The sequence below is a fragment of the Labeo rohita genome, chromosome 1 (assembly GCF_022985175.1).
Source record: "Labeo rohita strain BAU-BD-2019 chromosome 1, IGBB_LRoh.1.0, whole genome shotgun sequence".
In the NCBI taxonomy this organism is placed as follows: domain Eukaryota; kingdom Metazoa; phylum Chordata; class Actinopteri; order Cypriniformes; family Cyprinidae; genus Labeo; species Labeo rohita.
Window position 1 is genome coordinate 45,552,340 of NC_066869.1, and position 18,834 is coordinate 45,571,173.

Consider the following 18,834-nt stretch of genomic DNA (forward strand, 5'->3'; position numbering starts at 1 on the left):
TTTAATACTCAGGATTGCATAATACTTAAGGGTTTGGTTCAAATCCCTGACCCTATGAGCAATAGTAATCGTGCTGCTTGCCTTAGCAAACACAATTATTAAACTTTGGCTGACAGAGGGATCCACAGCTGTTCGGAGAAACCACTAATAAAACAGGTCCATTAATCATGTGCTTGAGTTTAATCCCAGTTTCCGAGATTTATGGAGCTTTAATTGAATTTAGTTGGAGATCATGGGAAATCCGTTTAAGAAACAAGCGTAGTGCAATACTTTATGGAAAGTAACTTTGTATGGGGAAACATTTGGAAGAAAGTCCGCGTGTGTATTACTTGCTGAATGACTGGGTGGCTGTCCGTCTCTGTATTTGTTAAAGAAATGTGGCCTGACCCATTTTTATTGCCCTTGTGATGAAGGATATTTTCATTATCGCAGCTGCCCAACTCACATTTAACACAACCTGTTTTATACTAAATATACGCCTTCTCTTAGTCTGAGCAGCTCACTCAGCATTGCTTTAAAAAGGTAATTTTTTACCGTGGTGGTTGTGTGACCGTGTTTGGCTTGCAGGTTTGTGTACCTCGAGTTTATAACTCGTGCCTCAATGGCTCTTTTCAAAGGGCACTCGTACGCAGCAGTCGTGACTTACACACGGTTGGTAGAGATAGAACAGTGATCTCAAACTGAAAGAGGGGTTTCATACTCTGAGGTTGTGTTTGCATATCTCATTGTGTGTCCTACATCTCTAACGGATTTCAGAGCTAGTAGATTTGCATGCATGCAAATTATTTTTTGCAAGCTGAGCTTCATGTTTGTAGCTTGTATTTCAGGTTACAGTTTATAGTTAGGACTGCACCAAGTGCCACTATTACTATTGCTGGTTAGTATTTTGAACAAAACCTAATTAAGTACCTAACTTGTCCCGGAACAGTTAATACTATGGACATGAATCCTACTGCAGCTTTTTGCATGATATTACTTTTTTAACTTAATTTTTTTTTTTTTTCAGATTGACAATAAAATGTGTATAAGAAGAAAAAGAAGAAATATGTAGTGCTGTCACGATTAATCGGATCCAAAATAAAAGTTTGTGTTTACATAACATGTGCGTGTGCTCAGTATATTTATATTTATTTATATATGTATTTATATGTATATATAAATATACACAAATACATAATTTATACACAAACTTTAATTTTGGATGCGATTAATTGCGATTAATCGATTTGACAGCACTAAAAACTATATATATATACACACATTTGGTTGAGGAAGAATGCAATGAAAAATGTTAATTTAGGATCTGAGAACAGTCTGAGACATTCTCATGTGTGATTTTTTCCTATGGGCATCATTACACTCAAGTAACCATGTCTCACATAAAGAAGAAATTATTTAGCAACATTTTTGTGTGAGATAAAGTGGTCGTTTATGAAGCAGTTGGCGCCCCGGCTCTCGGGACTGAGCCTATAAACTTAACAACCTTGTTTAAACATCAGAGCCCCTTTTCTTCTTGTGAAGATAAGGACAAACATGAAAAGTTGGTGGAAAGGCGCATGCAGGACTACTTTAACACTTTAAAGTGGCAATAAAAAGTTTAGATGCGACACCCCACCAACAACTTTGTTCATCAGCGAGTGAGTCAAATTATGTCTGGCCCAAATGAATGTATAAACAGGCACGTCTTTACTTAGGAAACGGGATCAAAAACTGTCGCTGCTGTTTAGAAACAGATGGAGACTGTGCTAATCAGTGCTGAGACGCACACACACTCAAATGCGTGAGTCAACAGCAATCAGCTCCTGGGTTCAAACACCATTATGCTACACCATTGCCGACTGTCCCGTTTGCTTACTCCGCAAGGCCTGAAATAAGGGAGGGGGAAGATAGGGCAGAAGTGCGTATGCATGCAATACAGATTGCTACTGCTTTCAGATAGCAGTAGAGCTGCAGAGCACATCCAGTCCCGGTAGTGTCGCGACGGTGGCGGGCTGGTTAATGATTTACCAAAGCTAAAGCGCTGTGTTCCTGTTGAAGGGTTTATGTTAAATGCTGTTGTTAGTCCTGCTCTTGTAGACGCCATTGTGTGCCGCTGGCTGGTTGTTGGGAGCGAGTGAATGGGTTTGGTCGGGAGGGGGTATTTACAGTCGGTCATTAATTATACAATGTGTCGTTTGGGGTCTTGTGAGGTTCCGCAATCGTTCACCGCTCGTATGGACGAACAACTAGAAATGATCTCTTCCTACAGCTTATTACTCACTCGCTCTTAGAACAGTGGAAAATGTTATTCTGAGAAATATCACAGAATTCAAAAAGTCTCAATTTCCTTTGAGCCTCATTACTGGCTAGGAGAAACAATTGGAAATTTAAAAGGATCTCATTTGTGCTTTTTATTTCCTGTTGTGTGATTTCAACAAATTGTTGCCTGATAAGAATAAAAAAAAAAAAATCTAAATATTCACAGTATTCACAGAGTTCAGAAACCTAATTTGTGGTATGCAAAGAAAATGAAAAATAATAACCTGCATCTATTCTAGATTAAATCTATTTTTTTCTTTCCCAGAAAGTAATGAGATTAAATGCAGAGCAAAATCAGACTTTAGCTTGAGTGTCTGATATCTCTGTTCTGAGAAAAAAGATCCACTAGAAGATACCTGGAAAAAAAAAAAAAAAAGCAAAGCCATTTTATCCACAACCAGATTAACTGAGCTATGCCACTTTTATCGTTAGACTGATATATTATGTAGACTTTATTTTCACTTTATTTCTAAAAAAAAAAACATTTTTATGATGATGATAAAAAATAAGAATAATTAAATAATAATAATAAATAAATGCAAAAAAAAAACTATTGTCATCAAATTCGTCCACAACTAAATTAACTAAGCTATGCCATTTTTAGCTTTATACTGATCTATGAATATGCTATATAAAATGATAAATTATCTAATAAAATAATTGTATATATCTTAATCTAAAAAATATTTATAATATATGTAACTAATTTATTTATAAGAAAATATGTTTAAATAATTTTTAGCAGACTGATAAACAACAACAACAACAATGATAGTAATATTACTAATAATAAATGAATGCAAAAAAGCAAACGTCATCAAATTCATCCACAACAAAATTAACTAAGTTATGCCATTTTTAGCTTTAGACTGATATATTAATGTTTTATATAATATATATAAATAATAATAAAATTCTTTCAAAGTCAAATTATCCAAGCTTTATCAATATATATCAATAATATATTGTATAGAATTATAAATCTCTTTCTTATAAATCTCTAAAAACAAACAATTGTATATATATTTACATCTAAATAATTAATTAAAAATAGTTTTTAAATACTCATTAATCATAAATATATATATATACTTTAAATAACTTATGTAAAATATATAAAAAGCTAATTTTTAGATCTAATCTAATAATAATATAAAATTATAAAACATTTAAATGAAAATTTTATTTTTATTTATTTATTTATTTATTTATTTTACAAATTTAAAATAATTTATAAAAATCTATACGATTTTATAAAACTGTTTATTTAGTCTTCAAAAATAATTTAGGAGGATACATGACACTTACATGAAACAATAAACATGACTCAAGTCTCCTGATCAATGACCGAGCAACGTCTAAGTAAGAATTTCTTCGGGGTATGTTCAGAGGAATGTTTCTCAATAAAATTGACAGAATATAATTAATTGTGATTTGTCACGTGCTATTGTGTCACGTCGACACGCTGCAGGTCGGCGGTGCTCGTGAGCGTTTGTCGTGTTTGCGGTTGAGATGTTTCTGACTGAAGTCATGTGTAGCATTTGCCTTTCCTGTTGTGTTGGTGTTGTACTGTGATTACACTTTGGCTGACAACCTCATCCATCCAGCAGACGTGTGGCTTCACGCCCAGTACACTGTTTACATCATCTAGAGGTGCTGGCCTTCTCCTCATTCTGATCCCCGGACAACATGCAAAACGCCATCTGTAAACTTTCGGAAGAAAATATGATCAGTGTTTTTCTGGGTCGTGCAGTTGCTAGTGCATTCTGGGAGCTTTTCAGCATGTGGGTGCTAGGGTGTTCTGGGTGTTTTTAGCCACAGCTATGTGGTTGTTAGGGTGATCTGTGAATCAGTTGCTAAGGATTTCAGAATGCTTTTTTTCATGTTGCTATAGGATGCTTTTTAGTTTTTTTTTTTTTTTTTGTGTACTTAACATTTTTTGGATGGTTTAAATTGAGCCTTTGCCTGTTGCTATAGAGTTGCTAGGGTGTTGTGGTTGTTGCTACGGTGTCTTTAATGGTTTTTAGCACATTGCCTGGGTGTTCTGGGTAGTTATTGAGGTTTTAGGTAATTGTATGGTAATTTAAAGTGGGATTTTGATAGTTGCTATGGAGTTGCTAGGGCATTTTGATGGTTATTGAGATGTTGCTAGGTGGTTACTAAGATGTTTTCATTGTTTTTAAAATCATATTGCTTTTTGGGAACATGATTGTTTTGAGTGGTTACTTGACATTTTGGGTGGTTTCTAGATTCTGGTTTCTAAGGTGTTTTTAGTCCATCTTTAGTGTGTTGCTATGCAGTTGCTAGCGTGTTGCTAAGGAATTCTAAGTGTTTTTTAGTAAGTTGCTAGGGTGTTGCTAAGGTGTCCTGATTGTTTTTTAGGACATTGCCTGGGTGTTGTGGGGTTTTAGACAATTGTTTGGGAATTTAACCTAGGGATTTTGATGGTTGCTATGGAGTTACTAGGGTAGTTGGGTGGTTGTTAGGATGTTGCTAGCTGGTTACAGTTACAGCTGTTTTCAGTGTTTTTTAAATCACACTGATTTTCAGTAGCTGGACTGTTTTAAATGGTTACTTATGTTTTCAAGTGGTTTGCAGATTCTAAGGTGTTTTCATTGATGTTTAATCTGTTGCTCTGTAGGGTGTTCTAAGTGATTTTATTTTTGCTAGATGGCTGGGCATTTAAAGTGGAATTTTGATGGTTGCTATGGTGTTCTGGATGGTTACTAGGATGCTGCCAGGTAATTGCTAAGGAGATCACTTAAGTTCATTACTATTCATTTCAGTTGAATGGTTACTAATCTGTTTTGGGTGGTTGCTAGGATGTTGGTTAGGTGTTCTGAGTGCTTTTTGTGTACTTAGAGTTTCTTTTGGATAGTTGCTTGGGCATGTAAATTGGGCTTTTGACGGTTGCTATGGAGTTACTAGGGTCTTGGTTATTGGCCTGTTGCTAGGCGGTTACTAAAATGTTTTCAGTGTTTTTTTTAATCACTTAGCTTTTGGGTAGCTATATTGTTTTGAATTGTTACTGACATTTTTGGGCTGTTTCGAGATTTTAAGGTTTCTAGTTTCTAAGGTGTTTTAGTCCATTTTTAGTCTGTTGCTATGCAGTTGCTAAGGTGTTGCTATGGTGGCCTAAGTGGTTTTTAAGCACATTGCTTTGGTGTTCTGTGTAGTTAATGAGGTTTTAGATAATTGTTTGGGAATTTAAAGTGGGATTTTGATAGTTGCTATGCAGTTGGTAGGGTGTTTTGGTGGTTATTGAGATGTTGCTAAGTGATTACTAAGATGTTTTCAGTGTTTATTAAATCATATTGTTTTTCAGTAGCTAGATTGTTTTGAATGGTTACTGACATTTTGGTTTCTAGGTGTTTTCTAGATAGTTTCTAGGGTGTTAATAGTCCATGATTAGTCTGTCGCTATGCATTTGCTAGGGTATTCTGATTTAGTTTTTTTAGCTAGTTGCTTGGATTTTTTAAAGTGGAATTTTAATGCTTGCTGTGAAGTTGCTAGGGTGTTTTGGGTGGTTACTAGGATGTTGCTAGGTGTTTTGGATGTTTATAGCACATATAAATGCAAAAATTGGACTGTTTTATATTTTATCAGATCTCTCCGATTCGACCTCCTTTAAGGGCAACTAAACAAGTTCCTCGACTCCCTCGTTCCAGACGTTTCTCCGTCCGAAATCCCGCTCTCCAAAAGCCTGCTGGGCTTCCAGCCTCTGTCTGCCTGTGTTCCTCTCTAATTAGTCCTGTACCCCCACCAACCCTAATGACCACGCGGGCCTTTTCCAGGGCTCCTCCGTGTCCTCTAACTCAATTAACCCGAAGGCAAGACCACTGCCCTTCTACCCCTCTTTTCTCCCCCCAGCCTCCCCATCCCTCCTTCCTTTTGCCTCCAGGCTGGATTGTTCATTTAGGAAGTTCTCTCCAGTCCTAATGCGCGGTGACGCCTATTACATAAGTTAAAGAGGCTTCTTTCATTTCTTCTCCCGCTGTCCCAGCGTTCACCTTTTTCCCGAGCTGGTTCCGCTCTTTTTGTCTTTTAAAGAGAGATAATTGATATGCCCTGGATTCATGATGATTCCGGTGCACGGCCATGTGTCCGTGCATGCTCATTTTGAGGTTTTCTTTGTGTGTGCAAGCTTTTTTTATGTGCAGAAATATGAATGCAAGTAAGTGCATGTGCAAAGATGAACCTTCTCGGGTGAAAACAAGATTGAAGCAAAATGAAAAATAAATGCAGAATAATTCCATTTAGCATTTAAGTCTTAACAAATGCATTTTTAATGCATTGCATTTTTTTAAAGCAGTGTCAGATTAAAACTTGTGAATGGCTCTGCCTTAGATAAAATAACAAAACAAGAGGCAAAACGATTGCACAACCACATTTTTGTCAGGTTTCAAATGATTTAACAATAGATACACTGTTTAAAATTAAGACAAAACACATTGTGGCACTTTCTGGTTGTGAAACATTAACGATGAATTTCACTTGTGTGAACTTAAGGGGAACTGACTTCACACATGTTCTTAAAATCACCTTGAGACAAAGAACAAACTGCTAAAAGAAGTTTAGAGAACTTTCGTCTCATGCAATGACATTTTTAAGTGTGACTTCAGCGTCAAAGTGTCCAAATACTTTCTGGGGCCACTGTAGGTGATGCGACGTGTGGTCTATTTATTGTCGTGTTTGTCTGTGGATGGATTGTGGTTAGTTTCCACAGGAAATGACAGACTTAAGTTTCTCAGAAACACACTTGTGAAGTGCTTTCTCATCGCTGACAGAGAGTCATGTCCATATCCTGTGTGTGTGTGACAATGTCAGTATACCTACATGCCGATTGTGATTTGAAACTATTTTTTAAATTGAGATTAAGCTGAACAATTTGAAGCTTGAAGTTCCCATGAGGACTATATTATGTTTGCAACCTGACAAAATCACCACCAAAATGCTTGTTGTTAGGGTGCTCTGCATGGTTGCTAGGTCATATAAAATCCATCTCTTTCATCTCTTCCATCATCTTTTTGATCTCTATATGGCTTCAACCTTCAGTGTACGTCTATTGTGTTGTATTGTTTATTTATTTATATGCATACATATATAAATTAAGTTACATTTCAATATTTATTTATGTTTTAATTTTATATTCTACCAGGTGATAAAATTGTAAGTCTGATTACTTGGAAAAATGATATCACTTTTCTCCTCAAACTGCATAACAATTGTGGAATTTATTATATAAAATATTATACAACAATAAAGACTATAAGCAACACAAGTTATTTTCATATGCAGATATTTATTTTGAAGTCAAAATATTCGTAGTGTAATGTAACTGCTGTAAAGTGTCGTTTTAAAATAAAACAGACTTTGAATGATTGCACTTCATGATGAGTTTATTTCATGTACGTTATGAAAGGATCTGGTGCTTGTTGTTGAAATGAGAAAGGGTGGGAAGGTGCAGAAGGAGGGTGGAAGAGAAAGGACCATGCAATTATGGAATTTCATCCCTCTTTCTCTCGGAAACTTAATCTTCCCCTGCCTTTGGGTAAAGCCGAAGGCTCATTCAGGCAGGAATGTCAGGACGAGTTTTAGAATGTAGTTTGAGTTTGCAGAGAGAGAGAGAGTGAATGCTGCAGCATTTCACCGTATAAGTTTACAATGGGGGAGGAAGCAAATTTAACACGTAAGATTGTAGCGCTCATAAATTTGTATTATTTATGACTTTACCGCAGATGTCTAATTTTGTCTTTCACTTAACAAGAAAGTTTGAAATATATTTCCAGACCACACGTGTGCATGCATTCCCAGCGTTGCCACAAGAGGCACTATAGCAGACGTTAGCATTAAAAAGTCGTCTTCTACAGTCAGTTTTCTCTTTATTTATTAGATTTAGGCATGAACTACATTTATTTTAAAACTAGATTTAGCTCTTAAACAAGAACCTTTAATGCAAGCAAAAAGTAAATTTATAAAATTTTAGAACTTTTAGCTTAATAATAACACTTTCGTTTGGTGCGCATACTTGATGGTAACTTTAACCAAATCCTCTGTCTTAAGCACACGTGCAACGTCTGTATACTTGTGTAAAGTATGTTTCCATCCTAAAGTTCAAAACGTGCACAAAGCCAAAGTTGTTTAATTAGAATCACAACACGTTTTAAAATGCATACAGATTGTGACTGTGAAGAAATCGGGAAGCCCCTGACTGCCAGAGACACTGATAAAAACTTCAGGATGGAACACAGACCACGGGCTCTCTCGCTCCCTGCCCCCACCGAGCACCTCATCCTGCTCGCTCTCTCTCTCTCTCTCGGCACATTGCTGTTTGATTGCTTAAGCCCGGTGGTCAGACAATGGGCGTATAAAGAATGGGCCGCTTCCTTCCTTCCTGTTGAGTATTCTGCCTTGATGAGCAGACTGAATAGATCTGGGCTTCAGAACGGGGCATGAGCGCCGGGGCCCAGCTAAAACCAACAAAGAGACGCTCTGGGGGCTTTTCCAATTGCTCTGCTGCCTACTCTCTCTCTCTCTCGTTCTTTTTCTGCACAAATGCGCACTCTCTTTTTTCAGACTCTCTTGCTCTTGCTTAATAGGGGTGTCTCTCTGGATCTGAGGGTTTGTTAATAAAAAAGTTTTTTTGGGTTTCATTGTAAATTCTGTTGTTTTCAAAGGTTTTTAAAAACTTTTTTAATGTTTCATAACATGCACCATATTTTGACAGCCTGTTGGCTGTGATTATATATTGCACTCCAAAAAAAAAAAAAAGTAAATTAATTTTGACCTTTAATCAGTACCTTTCCTTTTTTTCATTTTGTAGTGTTAAACCTTCAAACCCAACATTTAATCCTTTCATAACCAGTCGGGGTTATCGCTCTTTGCTTGTGTAGCTTGTCCTCATTGACACTGCTAAATTTAGAATGAGAATGGAAGTAATCAATACCCTTTCAAAACATACCAAACATCAATAGACGGGTACATAACGTCTTCAACGACAAATGAAGTAACTTCCCATTGGTCTAATCCATTCCTTTTGACGATAACTAGACGTTCCGGCCTAGGCGAGCACTTAATACCAGTGTTAATTTTTGTGACAAATAAGTTCCGTCCCGTCTGTTGTCTGTTTATTGAGGTCAGCCCTCCCAGCCTTTATCTGACCCATTTTTCTGCTCAATGGAGAAATCTATATTTCTCTGTTTCTCTTGAACTTGGCATGCAATTGCAGCTCTTTCAAAAGGGTGTCATTTTTCCCATCTATCCTTCTTTTGTGCTGCCTGCACCCATAACAACACATTTAGCGGCTGCTAAACACTCGCACGCAAAGTAGGAAACATGCGCGTGCGTGCTGTCACACACACAGACACACACACACACACTCGCACTCAAAGGCTGCCCTGTGAGAATACCAAGCAGGTAGTTGAAGAGGCTTAAGAGGCGGTGAAATAACTGAGGGCCATTGAAAAGACGGTGAATACACAAGGGTTCGAATGTGGGGGTAAACTGTTGGCCCATTGTCATTTAAAGTAATGTCTTTAACCCTTTGCGGGGCTTTCTTGAGCAAACCAACCCCCCGTCGCTGCCCTGCCATTCACAGCTTAAAACAATGGGTGGGAGGCAAGCCGGAAAACGACGCACTCGAGCGATCGGGACGGTTTTGTTTTTCCACCTTTTGCCGCGTAAACGGGGAAGGGGGCTCATCCCTACCGAGGGGTGAACGCTGGCTGCCTGTCACTCAAACCCTCGGCAAAATAACAAACATGCGCCAACATGCTGAACCAACAGTGCGAATGCCAGTAGTGCATATCATGTCACAGGGGAAGAAAATGGGAAAAAGGCACAGCCTTTTACTGTGACTAGAAAAGGAAGCATGCATGCATTGCAAGATCAAAATATATTATTTTAAACACATTTACTATATAAAAGTGTAGAATCAATGTCATGACCTTGACATTTCAAGCAGCTTTGGTTTTAAAGAGTGATTCTCAAACTGATGCTTTGGACTCCAAAAACTACTTGCACATAGTTGCTGTAGAACAGTTAAACTGAGGAATTTTGGTGCAAATTCGTGTTGCTTTTTTTTTAGGGAATGTAAAATCTGGGACCTTGAGAACTTTAAAATCATATTTAGTTAAAGTGATTTTGCTCATGCCAGTTTCTTAATACTAAAAGGTGAAAGGTTGCAACTTACAGAACCGCATCCAAGCATCTCGCAGAGCGTCTAGGGAGCAAAAATTTCCTCAAAAGCAGAATTGATTAAGCATCCTGCGTATACCATATCTACTCTTAATATTCCCACAGGGCAGTTTCCATAACACAAGCGAGGATTGGAGGGAGTGTAGCAAACAACGGCTTGCCAACAGAAACAATCTCTGATCCTCCTGATGTCAACTAGTGGTTCGCATACTTCAATGATTAAACCAGTGCCAGATGTTTCCCATGGAAGTAAATGCAGCCAGTATCCGCTGCTGGCAGGGGAGGCTGGAAGTTACCCCTGAAGGTCTGGCTCGAGATCAGGGCTTCTTTGTAAAGGAACTGGGGTTGATCTTGATCTGAGATCAGTTTGTTTGGGTGGTTTTATCAGACAAGTTCCACATATCAGTGTTAATTATTGGTAATCATAACTTGATAGCTTAATTCAGTGTGACTATTACATGACTAAAGATTTGTGAAGAGTTCTTGGTCAACCAGAACAACACAAACAAACCCAGTTCTGCAATTTGTACGCCTATGTCTCCAAATGGTCATGGGTTAAAGCAAGATTGTTCATGAAATAACAGTCAACACCAGACAATACTCAAATGTTGCTATATTGAACTTCACTCGATCTCCTTTGTGCAGGAAGATCTCATCGATAGAATCTCTCAGTAACGCACCTATTTTGCTGATTTGCCAACGTACACTATCACTTTCATCGCTTTATTTTCAGATGACCTCGAAACCGAAGCTCCGCGAACATCATCGCTGTCATCATAAACGCAAAGTGAAACGCGACCCTGACAGAAGATCCATCGGGTAAACAAAGGCGATTGAAAACACAGTAGATTTTCTGAAATGGGCCTTTGTGCTCAAAGGCTAAAAACAAGGTCAACAGCAGGCCAGAAAAGAACACAGAAAATGCATTGTTTAATTTCAAAACGTTAATATATTTTCTATTTTATAGTGAACATATGCATCAGATTTGACACCCTTGTCACCCTTTTTTTGCAGCAACAACAGAGGAGGTTTTGTTTCTCAAAGTTGGGGTGATGCCTATAAAGATGCCTCTCAAAATAAATATTACTTTATAAAATAATAAAACTTCAAATAAATATTTTTACACTAAACAATGTGTTGAAATTAGAAAATAAAGTTTTTCTTAGGGTCACTGTACAATTTACAAGTATAGCTGTAGGGATAATTCATGTAAGGTTTCTCTTCTATAAGGCAAAATATCAAAAGAGTGATTGGTATACATTCAAAACGAATGTACAGCACTATACAAGTTTTATATATGCATCATATATATGGATCTGTCAAGGTGCCTCTGGTTTGGCACAATGCTTTTTTTTCACAGTTGAAATATTATATGTACAAAAATAAAATCTCTCAGAAAAAGAGCTCTAATTTACATACTTTGCAGATACTATTCACAAACAGTTAGTTAGGAGAGTCTGTCACCTTTATCAGTCATATTACTGAATGTCAATAGGGCTAACATTCTGGACTTCAGTTTAAAAGGAAAAAGACGGGGGAAGGCCGTCGCGACAAACGTTATTCCCCCTTAAAGAGTGAAATGGAAAGAGAGAAAGTGGATGAGAGAAAAGCAAAACACAAACAAACAAACAAACCACTTCAAACCAGTTTTTGCCAATCCAATGTCACCTCTCGGTCTACAGTGCCAAAACTACAACAATTTGCGCATATTTTTCCACTGCTCTGGAGATAGTCCCAGATAAGGTTATCTTCCCAGTGCTACTCCAGGAACCGAGCCTCGTTTATTTCTCAACTCCTTTGTTCTTGCAGCGGCATCCTGGCCGACTGGTGCAGTCGTAGCACGCCTGGCACAACGCCACGCAGCCCTTCGCCGGGAGGTAGCAGAGCAGGCAGGGCAGGAAAAGTGCCAGGACGCTTATGGCCGTCCACCGCATGCAGCAATGCGACTGGGTGCAAGAGAAGGGCTTGTCCGCGCACACATCCTCATCGTCGCTGGAGCAGTGGTAGAAGAGACCCTTGACGCAGCAGACGCAGGTGACGTAGTCCATGGTGGTTGTTGCCGAGCAAAGGCACCTGCGGCCGCACATCCAACAGGACGGCAGGGTCCGAGCGCAGGTGCACCCTTCGCACTTGCAGCGGCCGCAGTCCTCGCAGCGGACTGAGTGCTTGGCGTCAGCGGCCTGGCCCGGGGTCATGGCCAAGGGCTTCAGTTCTTCCTGCTTCAGTTCGGAGCGTTTGGGCTGCGCCCTCACCACCCTGTCGGCCGTCCCGCCCGCGTTTCCCAAAAGTCTTTGCTCCGACGAGGTGCTGCCTGTGCTGGCCCTGGCAGTGCTGCGTGAGCCGTCGCTGGTGCCACTGGTGGACCTGCTCACGCCGCTCCTCGGCGACTGAGGGACTTGCTGATGAGGAGTCTGCTGTCCGGCTCGTTGGGCCCTCGGGGAGTTCCTGTGCTCGGAGAGCTCGATGGAGGCGGTGGAAGTCGGGCTAGAAGACTGCGAGTCCGTTTTCTGCTGGGAGGCCGGCGGCCGGGGCGCCACCGTCGGGCCCTCCGTGTACTCATTGCTGCTGCGGATGGTCCTTATCTGGTCCAGGGAGAGCACCTGACCCTCCCAAGGCTCCGAGTCCCCAGTCTGGGGTCTGCCAGTGTCACGCAAAGCTCGCAGCAAGCCAGAGGAGCCGCTGCCGCCATTTTGAGCTCTCGTCTCCATCTTTACTCTGAAGTGGGAACTCTCCGGCTGGCATTGAACACATCTGAAGTCCTATGGGAAAGGCAGACAGTTAAATGAGTGCGTACAGGGAAGTAAAGTCCCATAAACTAACCATATGTAAATCATACAAACTAGGCAAAAGAAAAGGCAGATGGCAGGCTTCTTAATGCAAATCTCCCAACTACTCCCCACCTCTACAGCCCTGGAAGGCTGATCATCAATGGGACGGGCCTTTACCACCTGCAGCTATCAAGTTCATGGAACATCTAGTAGGCTCTTTTGCTCTACAGTGTTTCGGGTGCTGCACATTATCAGATCAAGAACAAATAAGGATCTCTTTGCTGAGTAATATCCACCAGTTTGTCTTTGCACAAGCATCATCTATCCTCAACAAGAGTTTAAGATCTTTCTAAAATGTCTTTCAATATATACACACGCTAATGACAGCCATTCCTTAACTCATCTGTACATTTATGTAGACATCTTGCAGTTATCACCTATGGCTTGCTTGTTGCCAACTGCAAACAAGTGCAACTTTTAATTGAATATTTATTCTCTTTTGAGGGTTTTGTGTTGATTTCAACATTGCAAACACCATTCTCACTGTCCATTCCTTGCTGAGCACATTAGAACTTCTTTGTAAAAGAGTAATTAAAAGCACACCCAATTTCACTTTGCTTTGGAACAAGCTATTATTTGGCCATAAGGATCCAATGTCATAAATGTTTTTTAAAGAGCTTGAAAATGCAAGTATTAATCAACTTATATACAGACAGAGATGGTGGTCTTGCACATAAATAATGCGGTTTAATTAAATATAAATGTCACAATACATTTTCATAGTATCATTGTTAACCTAATTTTTTTTAATTTCAAATAGCCATTTTTAATATCTAGCAGCTGGCGTGCATAACATGACGTTCACAAATGCATTATGACGCTATCGACAGGGGGCGGGGCTCTAATGACACAAAAACTTACATACAGAATTATAAAATATCCACATGTGTTAAGGTGAAAAAACATGATACCCATACATCTCAGCCGGGACCCTCGGCACCAGTTGAGTTCAATCTAAATAACACTACCCCAAATTACCATATCAATGCACAATCTCTCTTTCTACGGAGAGGCCCCATCAGTAAAATGTCTGTTAAACATCTGTTTATCTCCTCACTGCTATTTAAACTTCTGATCTGGGTTATCAGCATGCATACTAACTTTATAACAATACTTAACTTGGTTGAACCTTGCATAAAGTACAGCGCAGTTTTTTTTTCTTTCTTTGCAACAGCAGCCAAAGTTTTTATTTTATAATTAACATATTTAGTGGAACGTCGTATGGGTATTTATTGAAGAAAAGAACAAAGCCTGTAAGTATAGATGACGTTTATAAATGTCTAGTCGCAACTATAAACGCGACAAAAATGCAAACGTGCAAAGTTTTAATTAATCTATTTAGTGAGTCTTCATAAGGGTTTTAATAACAAACGTGCAGCTTTAGATGACGTTTTTCAATAGCGGTTCGCAACTTTAACTAAATGAAAAGTAAGTCAAAGTAAGTACGCAGGGAACAGATCCGTATGGCAACTATTTGCACAGCTGCAAGAATGGCGCGGAGCATGAGCACTGGAAAAAGTCATGAAGAACACGAAGAACTATAATATAAATGCACGACTAAATAAACTAGGAGCAATAAATGAAACTCAAATAAAAGCCTGTCAAAATCCACCGCAAAAAAGTTGTAACACACGTCACTTACCGTGATCTCACCACCTCAACCCCCTATTTGTGTTGTGAAGAGTATATCCTACTAGTAGGAATTTCTCTTTGGTTAGTCCTCAATTCATTGGGAGATTCATTCACAAAAATCCGATGATAGCAAACAGTCGCGCGTCCTCGTATTCGCGTATTTTTCCGCGCAACTCCCGCGAAACAATAACATCAGAAATTTATTCCAAGTAGAACGCGCTGAAGTTTAACTTATGCTGTTAAACCGCTAATTATGCCAAAAAGAAAATAAGTTCCAGAATCCAACAAAATGAGCCGAGTTTATAGAAAAAAAACAAAATCAAAACGCTTAAAGACTTTTCAAGAAGAAGCGTTGCTGTTCGCAAGTTGAATGTTTGGCTGCATGGCACACACTGTGCTGCTTTCAAGTTTTTCAGCTCTTGTTTTTTCTTCTTTCCGGAGAGGAGGTCGGGTTTATGCTGTAAATGGCGTCATGTGGAAGTGAAGGGGGTGAACAGAGTAGCTGTTGTCCCAGAGGATATATCGTATCCGGTCCCAGCTCATTGGCTCTACAGGACTCAACATTCACTCCCTGTGTGTGTGTGTGTGTGTGTGTGTGTGTGTGTCTCAGAACACTAGCACACGAACGTCCGATTCAGTTGAGCGAATCGGTTCACTCGAACGATTTGGTTCAATGAACCAATTCAAAGAGCCGACTCACCATTTACTTTGAGTTATACTTCAAAGGTGTTCCTACGTCTTATTGCGACATATACGTGTACTTTTACAGTATATTTTACACTAGGCTGTATAGATTAAACATGCGTAGATTGTGCTAATTAGCAGCGACTTTCAGAGAAATCAGAGTCGACTTTTAAAAAAAGTTTCTGTCTGGTTCGTTTCTCGAAACCAAAATGTAGTGTACAGTTAGCTAAACGTCAACTATAACCTACAAAAGACAATCAGTCACATATTGAAGTGATAGGCTACATGATAACACTTATGTTGTGTGGATGACGTGTCAAAAAGTGATAACGGAAGCCCACTTGCCATAATTTCCTTCTCTGTCAAACTCATGCACTCTGACACACTAACATTTGTGGTAGGCCTAACTGAAAAATTGCATGTACAGTTATCTGTAAAAGATTTAAAAAAAAAAAAAAAAAAAAAAAAAAAAAAAAATTATTAGCTGGTCACACCTCTCCAATAATTCTAAGCCTATTTACTACCCCAGCGACATTAGCTTTAAACATTATTATTATTATTAATATGAATTATTATACAATTAAGTAATATTATTAGCATTAATTGTTCTCGACATTGTGAAATGGCTAGTCCTCCTAAACAAAATAATCCGTTACAGTAGCGTGTGCTAATCGGTTCAACAGAATCATTCAAATGAATCTGTTCAGTCAAATGATTCTTTCGCCAATCAGATATTGCTAGAGAACCCTGCCTCCGTCTTTCACGGCCTAAACATTTGTGCAGGAGAGCTTATCTGTTGCTTAACCACTATTGACACTTAGGTTTATAACTTTTACACTTTCTTTTTGAAAGCTTTTTAAGGGTAGGCCTACATTTGTAAGTGGTGAAGGTTAACTTGCAGCAATGAGTTCAACCATTTCTGCTCTAAAAAAATCTAATCATCTTCCTTTATGCAGTTGTTCTGGTCACCATGTATGAGTTTCAGTTTTTAGACTTGTATTTTCTTAACTTTATTCAGCATTTTAGAGTGCACATGCTGATTTTGAATTAAAATAAAATCTAAATGACCAAATAATAATAATAATAATAATAATAATAATAATAATAATAATAATAATTATTATTATTATTATTACTATTAACTCAATGGAAATGTAAAAATGTATATATAAATAAAATCATAAATATATATATATATAAATAAAATCACTGGGTGTATTACTGCTCTCTAGTGGCATGAGAAGCTAACAACAGTATCATGTTTATTCCTTGAATAATCACCAGAATTATATTTTAACCAGAAAGTGCATGATTACCTACAATAACATCAACATAGTAAATAGAAAATTATATTTATAATGCACTGATGTCAGGTTGGAAAATAGAATTAAATGTGATTTAATTCTTACATACAATGGGCAATTTGATAAACATAACAAAGCTGCTGTATAAAAGAAAAAATGCAAACAAAAGTCTGATCTGCAGTTAAATCCGATCTAGCAGTGATAGTGGATGAAAGACACCAATACAACAAGTTTACTTAGCATGGAAATAGCTTCCATACAAAGCCACTTTATAATGTATGGACCATTGTGGGCTAATAGGAAGTACTCCCACAGGAGAATGTAGGCTTCTTCAAGTACCCCCCTTGACACATTGTCTGTCTGTCTCTCTAGCAACTTTTCTTTTAAAAGGCTGCAAGGCAATAACAGGCAAGGCTGCTTCTGTGTTATCAGAAGGAGGGGGTGAACAAATGCACCTTGAGGTGGCCTCAAATGAACATGGAGAGTCAAAGAGGAAACGAGCAGAGAGTGAGCGAGTTCCCAAACCCATGAGACTTCACCATCTCCAGCTGAGCGGACCCTATTGTTCAGGGCCTCCTTTTCACCAGCCAAAGGTGAAAAGGTAACTGACAAGGGGCTTTGTGCCTGGTCATGGGGACTCCCATTGCCCAAGAACGCCCAGATTCCCTTGGTCACACATTGTCAATGGGGTCCATGAGGAAATGGGAGAAGGGGGTTGAACAAGGGTGCAGGGAAAAGTCTTTTAGAATAAGACACATAACGAATAGTAGGCTGAAGCTCATGGAGACTGTCAAGAAATGTCTGGGTTGTGTAAGAAATGAAATGTTGCATGCAAAACTTTGCATACATTTTTTTTAATTTATTTTTTTTTTTTCATTTCATTTTGTAAACATTTAAAACTTAATTTCTATAATTTGTCATTACCATAACACAAAATGATGTAATGCAAAATAAAATTATGATATATATATATATATATATATTTAAACTTGTGATAGTCACCTTAAAATATGAAACAAAAGAGGAATGCGTAAAATACAAAATAAAATAAAATAAAATAAAATAAAAAATAAATAAAAAAATAAAATAAAATAAAATAATTCATTATTTTTCTTCTAATTTTGGAGTGAAAAAATACCCCACGATATTTATTTGTGGAAGTCACCTAATAATATGAAACAAAACAGGAATGCAAATAAATAAATAAATAAATAAATAAATAAAAATAAAATAAAATAAAATAAAATAAAATAAAATAAAATAAAATAAAATAAAATAAAATAAAACAAAACATTTTTTTTGGAGTGAAAAACAACCCAGATGTTTATTTGTGAGAGTCACCTAATAATATGAAACAAAACAGGAATCCTAAAAATAAAATAAAACAATAAAGCAAAACAATAAAAAGCAACACAAAACCATAAAAAAACTGGGCTGTCTGACTTTGCAAAAATACTTGTGCCTAACTAGCCCTAAATAAGTCTTCTGGCATTATTTCCAAGTGTACCTCTTGAAGGAACAGCTGTCTTTCTCCTTCTTTGGCTGTCTAATCGCCCCCATCCAAAGCCCCCCAAACAAAAGCTTATACACGTTTGTAAAGATAAAGAGGAAGCAGTGGACAAAATGCATACAGACGGTTTAGCTTTGAGCTAAGCTCAATGTGACATGAATTTGTGGGCTTAATAAAGTTGCTTGACGTTTTCCTTTCCTGGCGTCATTTATTTTTCCTCTTGTTCTGTGAGATAAGCTCCACTGTCACCTCAGGCTTTACCGTGGTTCAAGACAATTTAGTTGGAAGAAACACGGAAATAGAGAGATAGAAGTTTCAATTACGTCCTGTCATTTATTCTAAGGTTTTCTATGGTAATGCAAAAAGTCCTAGACTTGCTATT

At 38.1% G+C, this 18,834-nt stretch overlaps 1 protein-coding gene across 1 annotated transcript; it reads right to left on the reverse strand.

Moving 5' to 3' along the window:
• Positions 1 to 11,407: 11,407 nt before the first annotated feature.
• Positions 11,408 to 15,534, reverse strand: spry2 (sprouty RTK signaling antagonist 2). The gene is made up of 2 exons (XM_051116487.1): positions 14,965 to 15,534; positions 11,408 to 13,253 (listed from the first exon to the last, which is right to left on the reverse strand). Exon 2 carries the CDS (start codon positions 13,200 to 13,202, stop codon positions 12,276 to 12,278), a length of 927 nt encoding a protein of 308 aa, XP_050972444.1. The 5' UTR covers positions 13,203 to 13,253; positions 14,965 to 15,534; the 3' UTR covers positions 11,408 to 12,275.
• Positions 15,535 to 18,834: the final 3,300 nt, after the last annotated feature.